At 47.4% G+C, this 17,736-nt stretch overlaps 1 protein-coding gene across 2 annotated transcripts in view; it reads right to left on the minus strand.

Annotated features, from left to right (window-relative positions):
* The window catches only part of sh3pxd2aa (SH3 and PX domains 2Aa), a gene marked incomplete at its 5' end in the record, with an annotated part of 126,949 nt that extends 116,029 nt beyond the window's left edge, over positions 1-10,920 (minus strand). The window contains one exon of one of the 2 annotated variants that reach the window (XM_083765286.1): positions 10,869-10,920. In XM_083765286.1, the coding sequence (XP_083621412.1) occupies positions 10,869-10,920 (52 nt within the window). The remainder of the gene's footprint in view (positions 1-10,868) is intronic. The other variant, XM_083765287.1, reaches the window with a different exon arrangement.
* Between the last annotated feature and the right edge of the window lie 6,816 nt (positions 10,921-17,736).

Consider the following 17,736-nt stretch of genomic DNA (forward strand, 5'->3'; position numbering starts at 1 on the left):
CAGCACACAACCCCCCCCCCCCCCCCCCCCCCCCCCCCCCCTCCTCTCCTTCTCCTTGCGGACACGCAGGGGTCAAAGGTGACGGTTCGTGAGGACTTGAACGGATGAGAAAAGGATGGGAGTCATTTGCAGTGACAAACTCTCGTTGGCGGGCCGCGATGATGACAACTTGCTGGCGAAGAACGGCCATTAGCGGTGACAAACGCTGGCCCCGCCAGCTGTGTGAGTGACACGGCGTGGGTGGACGGCGGCGCTGGACGCGTCAGGAAGACATCACATAACTCTAGACGAGAGAGAGAGCTGCAGCAGCACATCTGTTGCACAGAACGCAGTCTGTGGCCGCGCACTCTGCCCTATACGCGCTTAAAATGATCATGGTAAATTCATCCCATTCATTCATTCTTTTTTTGTGGGCGGTGCTTATTCATAGAACTCTCGTGAGTTCTAATTTAGACTTATTATACATGGCTTGGTTGAATGCTTGATTCTGATTGGTCACTCGCCAAATTCAGCTGTGTGTTATTTCTGGTTAATGACCGCTCCGCTCTATAACAGACCGATGCCTAAACAAACCCTCGGAGCACCTCAACACCTCAACATGACAGCCATGTAAACACACACACACACACACACACACACACACACACACACACACACACAATGTCATTTACAGCTAAACATTGCTCTCAAAAAAACATTTGAGCGAGAAATAGACGAAGCAGTACCAGAACATTGATTATCCTTACCTCAGCTTCCCTCCACCTAAAACAGGCCAATTGTGTTCGTATAGACGCTCGACAAAGCCGTCACTGCACCGCGGTGGCTTTCAAACCGCTAGACGTGGTGGCCAGCGACTTTAGCGCTGCGCCACCCGAGCGCCTGTGATAACTGTGACGCCAAGGATAATTGTGTGGGCGACTGAGCGTCCACACTGATAAACAATTACATCCATAACAAGACTTCCCGAGGGCGAGTGAGACCGACTGCATTTCCCAGATGTCCATCTGATGACGCATTTGGGATTGGCTGTCATCGGCGTTCCTATCGTTCATAAAACCACGCTGAAAAGTGATCCAATAATAAGCGATATTGCGGACAGCTATTGTTGTCGTTATGGTTGCGGTGTGGAGTCTGCCTGCATCCACTTCGGTCACAACTATTTTTAAAACAACATATTTAGAGTTACTGTATCATGCAGCACTAGCTATTACACATCAGATAATGCTGCATTATATAGAGACTATACACAGTAGCACCGCTGTCGTACAAATGACCTGTTCAGCCCCAGGGGGGTTCAATTGGACAATGGTTCACCGTTCTATTTGATAATGGTTCTATATACATAACACCTTTAAGATGGCTGCATGTATATACATATAGCACCACAACAGATTGTCCTGATTATGAGGCAAAGAAGAACCATGTTTTTAGCGACATTCTGCTGTAAGTAGGGTGTGTGCGTGTGTGTGTGTGTGTGTGTGTGAGGGTGTGTGTGTGTGTGTGTGTGTGTGTGTGTGTGTGTGTGTGTGTGTGAAAGTAAAAGCTCTTTGTAAAATCTCTTTGTAACTTTGAGCGTGCACAGATGGAATCAAATGGACCCTTATGGGTCTGTAACTCTGAACGTGTGTACAAATGGATCCATTTGGTTCCACGTGTACACACTCAGAGTTAAATCCTCCATACAAATGGATCCATTTGGTTCCATGTGTGCACGCTCAGAGTTAAATCCTCCAGGCTTTTAACTTGAACACATAAACAAAAACAAACAAACGCTGTTTGTTTGTTAGTTTCCACCCCATTCCGTTGCCCCTCTCTTAAACGTTATAGTCTCCACCATCTCCGTCCCCCTCAGCCAACCACGAGTAAACACTATTAGCCTAGTTCCTAGCCCTGCTCTGAAATCGAATCCAGGGTGCCACGTAAACACACTGCTGCCTGTGCCTGCCTCCCTGCCCTGCCTGTCGGACATCCCCCCACGGTTCCCCCTCAGCTGCAGCCTCCCAGCACCCCCCACATCCCCCCTAAAGCCCCTAGCATCTGGCCCTCACATGGAGCACACGCCTGGCTCCACTCCTCTCCCCTCCAAGGCAAGGGGAGAGGAGTCAGGAAGAACCCCCTTTAATTCAGACATTCTCAAACCTTTTCATTTCAAGGAATATAACCCCCAAAATGTATACTGTATAATTATGTATTTGGCCGTGAACCCCCATCTGAAAATATATTGTGCCAGGAAGCCCCCATACAAGATTTATGTTGTGATATGTGTCCTAATGAAAAAGGGGAAAATTAATCACAATTGGTGTTAGAAATTACTTTTTCTCAACGGTAAATATAGCCATTTGTATTTGTTGATGACATGTATTATTAATGTGTTAAAATTCTATGCTCTGTTGATGAATTGAATACATAGAAACACATGGAAACAAGTCCCTGGGACTTTTATGTGTTATCCTTTTAGCCTAAAATTGTATTACTGTAATTCTGCACTGTTTTATTTGTATTTATGTTTTTGCTACTACTTTGTAACTAAAAAAAACATTCAATCAATCAATTAATCTAAATGTTTCACATGTTTTTTTAATTGGCCGATCTACAAGCTCACAACATGCCACTACAGCATTTATGTGATGCATTGTAACCTTGTGTAGATATTTTCTATTTTCAAATAGGTGGGGTTAAAGTGATTGTGATGCTATATGAACACATTTGGCTGGGGACCCCCCTGGAACCAAGTGAACCCATTCTGACCGGGCACCCATTTTGGTGTTGGCATCATGTTATGCTTTAGCTATTGAAAAATAACAGATCTACAAGCTCATATCGCGCCACCGAGTGGCGCGATACGAGCTTGTAGGTCTGCTATTTTTGAAAAAATCGAAGAACGACTGACATTTTTAGAATCTGATCTCAGGTCAGAATGGGTTCATCAGACCAGTGTGTGTCCGGCGGAAACCTCGTATGAATCTGATCTCAGGTCAGAATGGGTTAAGGACCCCTGGGGGACCCCACTATGAGAACCACTGCCGTAATTCCCCATACGGATCCATCCATCCATCCATCCATCCATCCATCCATCCACCCACAAACAGCGCACCCCTCCCTGGACACAAGCGCCCGCCTCAACAACACCCCGGGCCCCAGTGGCCCCCCGGGGCCCCAGTGGCCCCCCGGGCCCCAGTGGCCCCCCGGGGCCCCAGTGGCCCCCCGGTGGCCCCCCAGTGCCTCCCCCCCCTGTTTCACCCTCCATTACCCTCCAGGAAAGGCTCATGTCAGGGTTTTGGTTTCTATGTGGACGCTGCGCGCCACCATGAGAACGTTTATTTAACTAGTACGAATGAAGTGGGGTGGTTTGGATCTGGAGAAGCAGAGATGTGCACATGGGAACGCTGTCTGTTTTTTTCCCCCAAGATTTTTCAAAATAATATTAAAAAAAAAACAGAATTTGTGTCTTCATCTTCGTCTTCAATGTTTGTGTTTTTTACGCAATGTTTGTGTTTACACAAACACTCACAGTTGGCCGTGCACTGTCAATGGCATTCAATGTTTGTGTTACGACAATGTTTGTGTTTACATAATTATTACACACTCAAAGCTACAGTAGGAGGGGCTAGCAAAAATGAAAATATCTAATATTAATAATAAGTTCACAACGTGGCATTGTGCAACCCGTTGTGCAACCCGTTGTGAGCCTCACGCTACAGAAACAGGAGATAGGCTCCTGCCCTATGGGCATATAATAGTCATTATATACTATGGTATACTCATGATTTAAGACAAAAAACATGTACGAACATAAACTGCAGCAGAGAAACCGTGAAGGATATACCGAGAGTCTTCATGCCAAGTAAGCAGGAGGGATGTTTGTTTGCTTTGTGGGGCAGATAATGGAGGGATTGTGACATGTGTAGTAAACACACTGAGTGAGTAGTGTGTGAAAACATTATTCTCACACATTGAACCTCAGGAGCAGCAGCACATGATCATATACTGTACTGTTAACTGTAGCGGCCACTGCTCACTAATCCTGTCTTAGGCCCTCACGGCATCTACAGGGCAAAATCTAGTATTGGCACATAGTGCTTCAAAATGTCTAAATGAAGAAATTATGTTTAAAATAATACAGAGATCAGTCTCTCAATGCAATCCACATACAAACTAGATAAAGTGTCCCTCTGGGCACAGCTAGGTCTCCATCAGGGCAGGTGAGGTTGTGGCCTCCTGGTGGCGCTATAATAGGCCAATGTGAAAAGGGTGCCATTTCTTCTTACGCCTTAGATGGCAATTGGAGGATTTGAGGCATTTTGTTCCAAAAATGTGTTTTGCAAAACTCCACCTGTTGGTGGCGCTATAACAGGCCAATGTGAAAAGGGTGGGATATATTCCTCAGCCTAGTAGGAAAGTCTGTGAAAGATTTCACGTAAATTGCACCAAGCTCTTTGAAAAATTGAAGAACGACTGACATTTTTAGAATTTGATCTCAGGTCAGAATGGGTTAATCAGACCAGTGTGTGTCCAGTGGAAACCTCGTATGAATCTGATCTCAGGTCAGAATGGGTTAAACTAAACAGGGATGTCCCGGTGACATCACCCCAAACTTGGCATTTTCAAATCTCGCATTATTCGTTTTGATGCAAAGGCTTCATCTGTTCTCTGAACTGCAACAGCTGATTACAGTTTGGTCAAAATATATTATATAGGAGAGAATATGAGATCCAGCTGGTCAACGTTTGAACCTAACAGTAAACACATTTCTGCCTCGCTGTCACAAGCTGTGGCTAATGTCTGTGTATATCATTATGGAGTTATAGAGTTGGGGTCTTCAGCTGTCTTCAGGCCAAGGCGAGATGAAGCAGGGAGGGACCACTGCTATGTGGACACACTGTCCAGGACAGGCTTCAGACACGCCTCGCCTCGAGCCATGGCTCAGATCCACTGTTGATTTCGTCGACTAAAACTAAGACGAAAGATGTTCGTCGACTACCTTTTTTTCACTGACGAATACTAAATGGAAACTAAATGAAGACTAAGCTATGATGACTAAAACTATAAGACTAAAAATACTGACAATTTCGTAGACTAAAATGTTAGGAAGGGACTAGTGAACAAGAGGAAGGGACTAGTGAACAAGAGATCCAGTATAAGTCCTTTTACAATTAGTTGCATGCTGAAAATAGCCGATCTACAAGCCCACAACGCATCACACTGCGACAGGCTGTGGGCTTGTAGATCGGCTATTTTCAGCAAGTAAAAACAAAAAAAAAACAGTCATTGCGACGGCATCAAGGCCCGCCAAAGTACATTCTGTTGCTGCCAAAAACAACAGTGCTCAGATGTGAACCCATTACATGTGGTGTTGTTATGAGGAACCCGCTGCGACCGCCCCATGCCCTCGCTGACATCGACCCCATGCCCTCTCTGACCCCATGCCCTCACTGACGTCGACCCCATGCCCTCGCTGACATCGACCCCATGCCCTCTCTGACCCCATGCCCTCTCTGACCCCATGCCCTCGCTGACGGCGACCCCATGCCCTCGCTGACCCCATGCCCTTGCTGACCCCATGCCCTCTCTGACCCCATGCCCTCGCTGACCCCATGCCCTCTCTGACCCCATGCCCTCTCTGACCCCATGCCCTCTCTGACGTCGACCCCATGCCCTCTCTGACGTCGACCCCATGCCCTCTCTGACCCCATGCCCTCACTGACCCCATGCCCTCTCTGACCCCATGCCCTCTCTGACCCCATGCCCTCGCTGACCCCATGCCCTCTCTGACCCCATGCCCTCTCTGACCCCATGCCCTCACTGACCCCATGCCCTCTCTGACCCCATGCCCTCTCTGACCCCATGCCCTCTCTGACCCCATGCCCTCTCTGACCCCATGCCCTCTCTGACCCCATGCCCTCACTGACGTCGACCCCATGCCCTCACTGACGTCGACCCCATGCCCTCTCTGACGTCGACCCCATGCCCTCTCTGACGTCGACCCCATGCCCTCTCTGACCCCATGCCCTCACTGACCCCATGCCCTCTCTGACCCCATGCCCTCACTGACCCCATGCCCTCACTGACCCCATGCCCTCTCTGACCCCATGCCCTCTCTGACCCCATGCCCTCACTGACCCCATGCCCTCACTGACCCCATGCCCTCTCTGACCCCATGCCCTCGCTGACCCCATGCCCTCACTGACCCCATGCCCTCGCTGACCCCATGCCCTCACTGACCCCATGCCCTCTCTGACCCCATGCCCTCTCTGACCCCATGCCCTCACTGACCCCATGCCCTCTCTGACCCCATGCCCTCTCTGACCCCATGCCCTCACTGACCCCATGCCCTCGCTGACCCCATGCCCTCACTGACCCCATGCCCTCTCTGACCCCATGCCCTCACTGACCCCATGCCCTCTCTGACCCCATGCCCTCACTGACCCCATGCCCTCGCTGACCCCATGCCCTCACTGACCCCATGCCCTCTCTGACCCCATGCCCTCACTGACCCCATGCCCTCGCTGACCCCATGCCCTCGCTGACGGCGACCCCATGCCCTCGCTGACCCCATGCCCTCGCTGACGGCGACCCCATGCCCTCTCTGACCCCATGCCCTCTCTGACCCCATGCCCTCTCTGACCCCATGCCCTCGCTGACCCCATGCCCTCTCTGACCCCATGCCCTCGCTGACCCCATGCCCTCTCTGACCCCATGCCCTCGCTGACCCCATGCCCTCACTGACCCCATGCCCTCTCTGACCCCATGCCCTCACTGACGTCGACCCCATGCCCTCGCTGACCCCATGCCCTCTCTGACCCCATGCCCTCTCTGACCCCATGCCCTCTCTGACCCCATGCCCTCGCTGACCCCATGCCCTCTCTGACCCCATGCCCTCACTGACCCCATGCTCTCGCTGACCCCATGCCCTCACTGACCCCATGCCCTCACTGACCCCATGCTCTCGCTGACCCCATGCCCTCACTGACCCCATGCCCTCACTGACCCCGTGCCCTCACTGACCGCCCCATGCCCTCACTGACCCCATGCCCTCACTGACCCCATGCCCTCACTGACCCCATGCCCTCACTGACCCCATGCCCTCTCTGACCCCATGCCCTCGCTGACCCCATGCCCTCACTGACCCCATGCCCTCTCTGACCCCATGCCCTCACTGACGTCGACCCCATGCCCTCACTGACCCCATTCCCTCGCTGACGGCGACCCCATGCCCTCGCTGACCCCATGCCCTCTCTGACCCCATGCTCTCGGCTCGCGTCGACCCCATGCCCTCGCTGACGTCGACCCCATGCCCTCGCTGACGTCGACCCCATGCCCTCGCTGACGTCGACCCCATGCCCTCGCTGACGTCGACCCCATGCTCTCGCGTCGACCCCGGGCAGGATTTGAACCCACAACATTCCACATGAAAGGCATTATATTGCTCTAACCGCTACACTATAGGGCTTAATTTTAATTAGATTAAACCTTTTCATAGAATTCATAGATAGACCTTTGACTATACACCTAACCTCTTTTTTTTTTCTTTTCTTTTTTTTCTACAGATCTACAAGCTCGGGAGCTTGTAGATCTGCTATATTTGGCTAATGTTTCTAAGAAAAGGGATGCTAAAAATCATGTTACCATCACACAACGATTTGGCGGCTCTTCTGAGGAGGAATAAAATGTGAAATGTGCCCTTTGGAGTTTAGCTGTATTTATGAACCATTAGTAGCAGTGGGTGTTATTAATACAGCACCCACCCAGGTCTCTTTTCTCAGGCTATACTTTTGTCATTTTCACTACCTTTGTGTGACACTCTTGTATGATGAAGTATGGCATTAACTTGTGAAAAGATGTGGCGATACGAGGAAAAAAGAATGACAACCCAATGACAAGTATAGCCCTCCTCTGAGACCAAGAGGGAGTGGACACTAGACAGAAATGGTGCCAAACGGTATTAGTGAGGTTGAAAATGGGTGAAGTGAGGTGGCTAGGTATGGTGAAATGGCCTCCAGCTGGCTAAAACCCCCGGGGAAAAAAAAGATTTAGCCTTAATATTGAAGGGCTGCACACACCGTCTGCGAACACCGCACGTCAAAACAGCCACCTCCGTTATTTTCTGTCAGGCAGAAACCTATTATCTCCATAGTTGTACTACTTTGTACTACAACGTTTTGTAGTAACAGTCTTGGACATACGTATGAGGTTTCCACCCCGACACAGACGGAATCTCCATGCCCTCGTTCAAAACCCCTTTAACCCATTTTGGGGCGGGAACCACCTTTTGGTGTTAGCATTATGTCATGCTTTAGCTATTGAAAAATAGCAGATCTACAAGCTCATAGTGCGCCACCGAGAAGCGCGCTACGAGCTTTGTACGGTAGGTCTGCTATTTCAGAAAACTGTCAGGATGTAGAAGACATTTTTTTCAGGTCAAAATGGGTTAAGAATCAGGTAAAAAAAAAAAAAAAGCTGAAAGCTAATTGCAAACAAACTTGCAAGTCACTGCATATTGCATATCGCCATCCTTCCAGCAAAGCCTCACTCATTATCAATATACATCTATCTATACTCATTATCAATATACATCTATCTATACTCATTATCAATATACATCTCAAGCTAGTTCCCTTTCCAAACACAAACTATATATGCCAGTAGAAAAAGAATGAGTATTACTATGTATAGCGATTGAAGGCAACTGTGCATTCTCCATCCTTCCAACTATTTCTCTCTCTCTCTCTCTCTCTCTCTCTCTCTCTCTCTCTAATGATATGTTCCATTAGCCCCAGTGGTCACTGTGGTGTCTTAACACCGAGGACCCCCATATAACTCTGACAGTGTTAATGTGACGGGTCCATTTGGAACGCCCCAAAGGAACAGCTGAGGGTCCCTGGGGGCCTGGACCCCACTTTGAGAGAGCCACTGTCTTAACCCATTCTGACCTGAGATCAGATTCTAAAAGTGTCTTACATTTTTCAAAAATAGCAGACCTACAAGCTCATATCGCGCCACTCAGTGGCGCGATATGAGCTTGTAGATCTGCTATTTTTCAACAGCTAAAGCATAACATGATGCTGACACCAAAATGGGTGCCCGTTCAGAATGGGTTAACACAGTGGTTCCCCAGGGGTCCTTGGGGGGGGGGGGTTCCATGGGGTTCTCCACTACATCTCTAAATATAATGAGATGTAGTGGAGTATGAATACATACAATATCAAACATTTTTTAATAATCAAGTACAGTAAAAGTATCTCCAAATTACTTATTACGTAAATTACTTTCCGCCACTTGTTGTCGGACATAAAGGAAGAAATCTTAAGCACAGCATTCGCGGTACGGTACCCAGTGGAAGACTTTGTTTGTTTACCTTTATCAAAGTTATAATCCATCCGTTTGCATCCATAATATATAAACAAGAGAACGTTGTTACATACTTATAAATTAACATACCTTTAAACGTGCCAGTCTAAAACCAGAATCATTTTTCACTCTTCCTGGATATAAAAAAAGAAAAATACCGGAACCGCCGCGTAACTTCATCTGAAACCTCTTCAGAGAGATTGCTTTTCAATACCCTCTCTCTCTCTCTCTCTCTCTCTCTCTTTATGCCTTAGAGATTGCTTTTCAATACCCTCCCTCTCTCCCTCTCTCTCTCTCTCTCTCTCTCCCTCTCTCCCTCTCTCCCTCTCTCTCTCTCTCTCTCTCCCTCTCTCCCTCTCTCCCTCTCTCCCTCTCTCCCTCTCTCTCTCCCTCTCTCCCTCTCTCCCTCTCTCCCTCTCTCTCTCTCTCTCTCTCCCTCTCTCCCTCTCTCCCTCTCTCCCTCTCTCCCTCTCTCTCTCTCTTTATGCCTTAAACAACACTGCTTTCTCCCTGAAACCGGCATGGGCGTCGGTACTTCTATTTCGTCGGTACTTCTATTTCAACATCTGCCGACCCAAACCTCAACTCTCCCAGAACCACACCCAGTACGCTATAAGCAAGGCAGCCGGACAGAACACCCAGCCCAGCCCAGACACTTTCAGTGGTCTAGTACAGTCTGACATCTTTTTGAACCCGGCCCAACGACACTTACGCTAGTTGACATTATAAGTTTAGTCAGCATTACGCCACAGGACGAGTAAACAAAACCACACTTTGACATTCATAAAGTCATCACGCGCGCGCGCACACTCACACACACACACACACACTCACACACACACACAGAGGGAGGGGACAGTCACGGAGAGAGGTGGGGGCGTCACAAAGTCATAAAGTTCATGACATGAACATGACGCTATGAAGGGTAGCGCAACAAGTTGAGAGAGACTGCATGGACCTGAGCCAGACGGGGAGGAAAACCCAAGGATGCACAGTCATGAGAGACTGCATGGACCTGAGCCAGACGGGGAGGAAAACCCAAGGATGCACAGTCATGAGAGACTGCATGGACCTGAGCCAGACGGGGAGGAAAACCCAAGGATGCACAGTCATGCCGTAAGGGTGTGTTTTTACAGCGTAACATTACACAGCAATATCCTCAAAGAGAATTTAAAAGGCATAGTACAGTATGTCAGTATGTAACTTTGCCCTGTGTTTACTGAGGAAAATATATGTTTATTTTACCTGTCCTTTCCCTCTATATAGCAGGTGTTTACCTGCAGAAACACACTGCCCTCTCGCTGTATGTTGGCGTGCGTTTGTTTGTTTTGGTAACGTCTCCGTACAGGGCAAAGTGGCATACTATGGCTATAAGTGAACAAATGGACCCTTAATGAAGATTGACATTTGGTTCACTCATACAGAAACATTATAGCACTGATGACTTTGTCGTGCAGCTATTATTTATAGGGGGAATTGGGGTTCTGTGTTGTAAGAAAACAAAAATGTAGGTGACTTACCAGACTTCCGCTTGGAGCCATAGTCCCTGAGGAAGAAACAGCAGAGGGACATGGTTAGAGGTTGATGATGATGATGAAGATGCAGAGTCACAGCAGTGGTGTTGTCACCCGCGAAGGGGCCGCCACACCGCCACGCGCTAACACATGCGGCACACACACACACACACACAGCCGTCGCATTGACAGATGTGTGTGTTTGAGAGAGAGCGAGAGAGAGAGAAAGAGAGAAAGATAGAGAGAGAGAGAGAGAGAGAGAGAAAGAGAGAAAGATAGAGAGAGAGAGAGAGAGAGAGAGAGAGAGAGAGAGAGAGAGAGAGAGAGAGAGAGAGAGAGAGAGAGAGAGAGAGAGAGAGAGAGAAGGACAGAGGAGGACAAGGAACTGCAGGGCCAGCTGCCACAGTGCGCTGCCGGCAACAGACACAAATCAGTCACATGACTGAAAAGCCGCAGCACCGCCATCCTCCCCTACCCCCCCCCCCCCCCCCTTTGCTCCCTATAAGTGGCAGAAAAACCTCCTCCCTCCCTCCCTCCTTCCCCGACGGATCAGTTTAAGACGCCCCCCCGCCTAATGAATTCTAATTGGATTAGGCTACGAGGCTAAGCTAAGTGAGCACAGTGTGCGTGCGTGCGTGCGTGCGTGCGTGTGTGCGTGCGTGTGTGTGCTGTAGGTTACATTATATATGATTTATTATACTTGTGATGGCCAAAAGACCCCTCAGAAATAGACATTTGTGAGGACAATAATTCCAGGTCCTCACAAGAGAAATGGTTGTTGTTTGTTGGTTACAAACTATACAATTAGTAAAAAACAATTGAGAGGTTGCGGTTTTGGGATTATGGACTTAGAGGTTAGGTTAGGGGTTTGGGATTATGGATTTAGAGGTTAGGTTAGGGGTTTGGGATATAGAGTTATGCCAGATTTTCTTTTTTACTTGCATGCCGGTGTTGTGCCCAGACAATAGCCCAGACACAAGCTCATAAGCTCACAAGCTTATGAGCTTTAGGGTTAAGACAAAAAGGACAAAAAACATATAGAATAACCTTAAATGTCATTCATAAAATTACCGTCCTAAAGTGTGTGCGCGTGCGCGTGCGTGTGCATGTGTGTGTGTGTGTGTGTGTGTGTGTGTGTGTGTGTGTGCGAGCCATTGTTGTGTCCTCTAGCTGTTGGACGTGAAGCATTTGGAACAAGTGGGTGAAGACGGATGACAAGATGGTGGCAGCGACGAAACAGCAAAAGATTGATTGGAGTGGGGGTCAGGAGAAGACATGGAGCTTCTATTTATAGAGACGCAGACCTTGACGATAGCATCACCCCACTCCGCCCCACACACACACACACACACACACACACACACACACACACACACACACACACACACACACACACACACACACACACACACACACACACACACACACACACACACACACACACACACACACACACACACACACACTGAACCCCCGCCCCCCCCGTGGTCCAGGAATCAATGCATCCTTTGATTTTGGCTAAGCGGTGTCAGAAACCCTGCACGGCCTCACATTTAGTCCAGTCATCCACCCCGCTGTGTGTGGGGTGGACTCTGCTGCAGCGTTGCCAGGTCTGCTCATCCATCCCGCTGTGTGTGGGGTGGACTCTGCTGCAGTGTTGCCAGGTCTGCTCATCCATCCCGCTGTGTGTGGGGTGGACTCTGCTGCAGTGTTGCCAGGTCTGCTCATCCATCCCGCTGTGTGTGGGGCGGACTCTGCTGCAGTGTTGCCAGGTCTGCTTATCATCATGCGACTTTGGGCTTGTTGTTTCTCGGTAAAGTTGAGGTGTTTCGGGCTTGTTTCCAAAGTGTAGTTGCTTGTTTGGGCTTGCTTCCTAAAATGCCAGTGGTCAGTTATCAAACATTTGGGGGTCAAGGACCTCCAAATGAATGTACTTTTCCCACGCCCAATAGCTTTGTGCCAGGGGAACCTCAGTACCAGATTTGTTGTTTGAAAATAAATAATACAAATGTGTCTTTCACATGGTGAAGCATTGTGAGTGTGTAGATTGGCCATTTTAAAACAGCTGATACACATTGGTTTAAAGTGCTCACGTGTGACCTATAGTCAGGCTTCTTTTGGGCTTGTTTTCATAGACCTTATTTTTGCTTATTTCTCTCGCAGAATCTGGCAACACTGCTTACTACTTGAGTCAAGTTATAGAGACGCCGGTGATCAAATGTTACTCAACTACAGTGAAAGTTGTTCAGTCAAAATGTGTAACTTGTTGAGATGCGCCGCATAGTGAGTTTATTGGCTATTTTAACTATAAATAGGGCTCATGTGGTTAATTCATAATGTACAACAGGTGTCACTTTGTGCCACTGGCTTCCATTTTGAATGATTGGCAGACATGTTGCTTAATTGCCGCTAGTAGTTTATTGATAATAAACTACAATAAACTACTGTAGTTTATTGCGTTTAATACACTAGATACAAAGCAACAAACCGCCAAGCTTGGACAGCTCCATATTGCTGCCGAGTCACTGTCGAAGTTAGCCCCTCTCGGAACCCTCCATAAAGTTTTATGTAGGGTCCCTGCTCATAACTATATTTTCGTATGGGAATTCTGGAACGCGGACATACATATTCTCTCTAAGCTCGTATCTGCGGCGTTTGACGGCCTTTTTTTGTTTGAGTTATTCTGAATTCGTGAACTTTAAGTACCTATACATTCCGCTGTGAATATCTCCTGTGGCGCGGAAGCCGATAAGTATTTTTGTACTTTGTTTGACCGATTTGGTCGCTTTATTTCTTCTTGTTTGTTTACCGTTTATTGTACCGCCTCCCGGTGTGCGGTTGGCTTGTGCCGGCTACGTCCCTGCCTCTGATCTGCTCCGTCATAGCTATAGCGCCACTACAATGAGGTGTCAATAAACAAGGAAGGAAGAGGAGAATCAAAGCGACCAAATCGGTCAAACAAAGATTAAAAATACTTAATAGCTTCCGCGCCACAGGAGATATTCGCATGTATAAGTACTTATACTTCACATATTCAGAAACCCTCACGAAAAAATGTCGTCAAAGAGCGCAGACAGGCCATAAACACGTTGTTTATGTTTTATGTATGTCTGCGTACCAGGTGGCATGGTACTGCTGGAACAGGACCCAATGGTCTGTGTCGTCAAAAAGTCAGAAACTTCAGTAGCATTGGGTCCTGCTTGGAGGGCTATGTCGTGTCACTCACTGAGGTCACACTGCGTAAGTGTGTGTATTCACCTCATTCCTGGCCATTCTCCATGGGGTAGCGCCCATTCTTTTCTGCTGATTCACTCAATACTGTACATATGTACACAAAGAGATTCAATATAAAGAGACGACAGTCTCTTTTTAAAAGTTTTTAAAAGTACCGGACGTTACATCATCACACCAATATGGCGGAGGCACTGGGCGCTGGTTGTTACTATGGGACTTAACGGGAGTGTCATCTCTTTATAGAATCTCTTTGTTCAATATCTGTTCACTTCCTCCTTAGTAGGTTGCAGGTGTAATGCAGGTACCGCTAATCAACTATATAGCTGGCTACGTTTTGTCGGCTATATTTGAAAATAGCAAATCTACCAGCTCAGAGCGTGACACATTGTGAGCTTTTAGATCTGCTATTTTCAAAGTATTGGGGGAAAAAAGGACATTTTGGGGAATATTTTTGAAACATTTTAACAACACTTGTATATGGGGGTCCCTGGCAAAAATATTTTCAGATGGGGGGGGTCTGCGGAAAAGATAATACATTAATCTGGGGGTCCTTCACATGAGAAAAAGCTGGGAACCACAGGTTTAATAAACATTAGGAAGCAAGCCCAAATTCTAAACACTTAAAAAACAAGCACAACGTTGCTTATTATAAGCAGACATGGCAACACTGGTTGAACAGGAAACCCATTGATATGGGGCTCCCCACCCAGCCCCCTCCCCTACAGCCCCCTCCCCTACCCTACCTGACGACACCCACGGTTGGCCCCCCATAGCTTTAATTTCCATAGATATTTAACCCATTCAGACATGAGGACGATTCTACAAATGCCTTCTAAAATCAGTGAATATGTTGTTTCAGGACCCCCCCCCCCCCAGAAGCAAAGATTTTAGTTAAAAACCTTCGTTCTGAAAGAATATATATATTCAAAGATTTGCACCACATTTTTACGATTTAATATTTTTTTTTCAATAGCTAAAGTATAACATACAGTAATGTTTAACCCATTCCGAACGGGAACCCATTTTGGTGTCAGCATCATGTTATGCTTTAGCTATTTAAAAATAGCAGATCTACAAGCTCATATCGCGCCACCGAGTGGCACGCTACGAGCTTTTAGGTCTGCTATTTTTGAAAAATCGAAAAGAGCGACTGACATTTTTAGAATCTGATCTCAGGTCAGAATGGGTTCGTCACACCAGCGTGTGTCCATGTGGAAACCTCGTATGAATCTGATCTCAGGTCAGAATGGGTTAAAACACCAAAAGGGGGTTCCCGGCCAAAATGGGTTAAAAAAATATAGACGCCTCATTGGTCGCTGCAGTTGGTTGTAGGAATCTGGCCAGAAGCAGCAGAACCCTGTATTTGGCCACGGACGTCCCCCATCTGAAAATATTGTTTACCAGGGATTTTGTTTTTGCGTTGAGAGCCAATCTACAACGTGATGCAATGCGTTGTGAGCTTTGCGTCGTGTAATATATTGCATTAAACACAAAACTACCTCACTGATGATGTTGTGTGCTATAGGATGTAGTTATTTAACCTGACGCTGTGTTGGGGAACATGGTTACCCAATACCGCCCCCATCTGGGATCTCTCAGGGAGTTGAGCTGACACAAATCCGTTCCGTACCGAACCAATCAGCGTGAGTTAAGGGCGGGATATGTGCGAAACCGGATGTGAAGCTATATAGACACGTCAATATGATTGGTTGTGTTTGCACGCCCACACGGTGATAGACAGACGGTCCCATCCAATCATCTACCAAGTATCTTGAAAAAAGGAACAGCCCTGTCATCGAATTTGCTTCCGCGATCCCAGATCCCAATAAGCTGTGAAACAAATTTGTGTAGCAAGCTTCTTGCTCTGGCAGCGTCAGGTTAGTAGTTATTGTGTTTTCCTGTAAATCCTGTGTTTGTGTCAGTATTTAGAACACGCCATGTCTTTGTTTCCATGTTGAACGGGCTGTGAAGACAAACCTCCCTCTGGGACATTAAAGGCTAATCCCAATCTAATCTATATGCGCATAGCCTATACGGGCCGGACGGATTCAAGCAGGAGCAGAATGTATGGGAGGAGATTGCATTGGTTGTACAGTAGGTGCACATGCATGTGTGCGTGTGTGTGTGCGTGTGTGTGTGTGTGTGCGTGTGTGTGTGTGTGTGTGTGTGTGTGTGTGTGTGTGTGTGTGTGTGCGCGCACAGTCTGCGTTCCTGCGTGTGTGATATATGTGGTAGATCTGCCCGTGAATGACCGTGCTGTATCCCTTCGAGGTTATGGCTTTATAAATTGCTACGACCTATAATAGCATAAGGGTGTCCTTGAACACGTACTGTAAACCCGAGGACACGTTAGACTGGCATCATCTCATCATGCTTCTGCATTTCACAGGGAAATATACACAAGACGTACAGTAGGGTATAGTCGCCCCCTGAACGAGTTAAGACAAGCTTACATAAACATAATCTGAAGGTGGAATCTCACCGCGGACCTCTCATCTCCTCTCATCTCCTCTCATCTCATCTCATCTCATCTCCTCTCATCTCATCTCATCTCGGCATGAACCCAGAGGTCATGTGACATGACATTATGCCGCAGTGCCAATCACGCAAAGAGAAGGGGCGGGGGGGGAAAGCGGGTCAAGGAGGAAGTGATGCCCTCTCGGCTCTCGCCTGCTGCCTGGGGTATTAACGGGTTAATGAAATGAAGCGATGCCCTCTCGGCTCTCGCCCGCTGCCTGGGTATTAACGGGTTAATGAAATGTCTCCTTGACGACGGCGGTAAAGCAAACATCCACGGGGGGATGAATGAATATATACAGCGGGGAGCAACAAACAAACACACTTATGCTTATCAGTTGAGTAAACACACACACAATGCACTTAGCCACACATTAGACAATGCTGGGGGGACAAAAACATTAGGAATGCATGATGCAACATGTGCACGAGCACACACGAACGCGCACACACACACACACACACACACACACACACACACACACACACACACACACACACACACACACACACACACACACACACACACACACACACCTTTTTACTTATTGGGGTGTCAATTGATACCAGAATATATAGTATAAAGTACATTATACTTCTGCTCCACTACAGCCAAGAGTCAAATGTTTTTACTTTGACAATTTTCTACAATTATTGTACGGCAGGTATTTTGTTGATTTATTAATGCAAAGAAAATACGACGTTAATCAATGAAACCCAATTGTAGGCAATAATGTGGCTCTGTTCTCTTTCTACAAGCTGTGAGTGTGTAGATCGGCTAATGTTTTGGCTAATATTTCCCCCAGAATATGTGACCATGATTTGACTGAGAGCCTGCCATCGCGCAAATTCCAGCTTTTCACCAGGAGAAAAACTTTTTTTTTTCTCCCAAAATGAGTTAATAGCACAGGCAGACTCTTCACATACTAGAGCATGTGAAATAAGTGTCAGAGCTGAAATCGACATGTAAATATGAAATAAATGCTTAAACATGTAGCTATAGGTGTAATGTTAGAAACCACAGAAGTGAACCTTTTTCAAGCCTGTTTTCTCAACTCGCTGTTTCTCTGCAAGACATTACTCTATAAGCCATATCTCCAAAACTGGTGGGTCAAACTGAACA

Source organism: Protomyctophum parallelum, assembly GCF_964188405.1.
Source record: "Protomyctophum parallelum genome assembly, chromosome: 5".
NCBI lineage: Eukaryota > Metazoa > Chordata > Actinopteri > Myctophiformes > Myctophidae > Protomyctophum > Protomyctophum parallelum.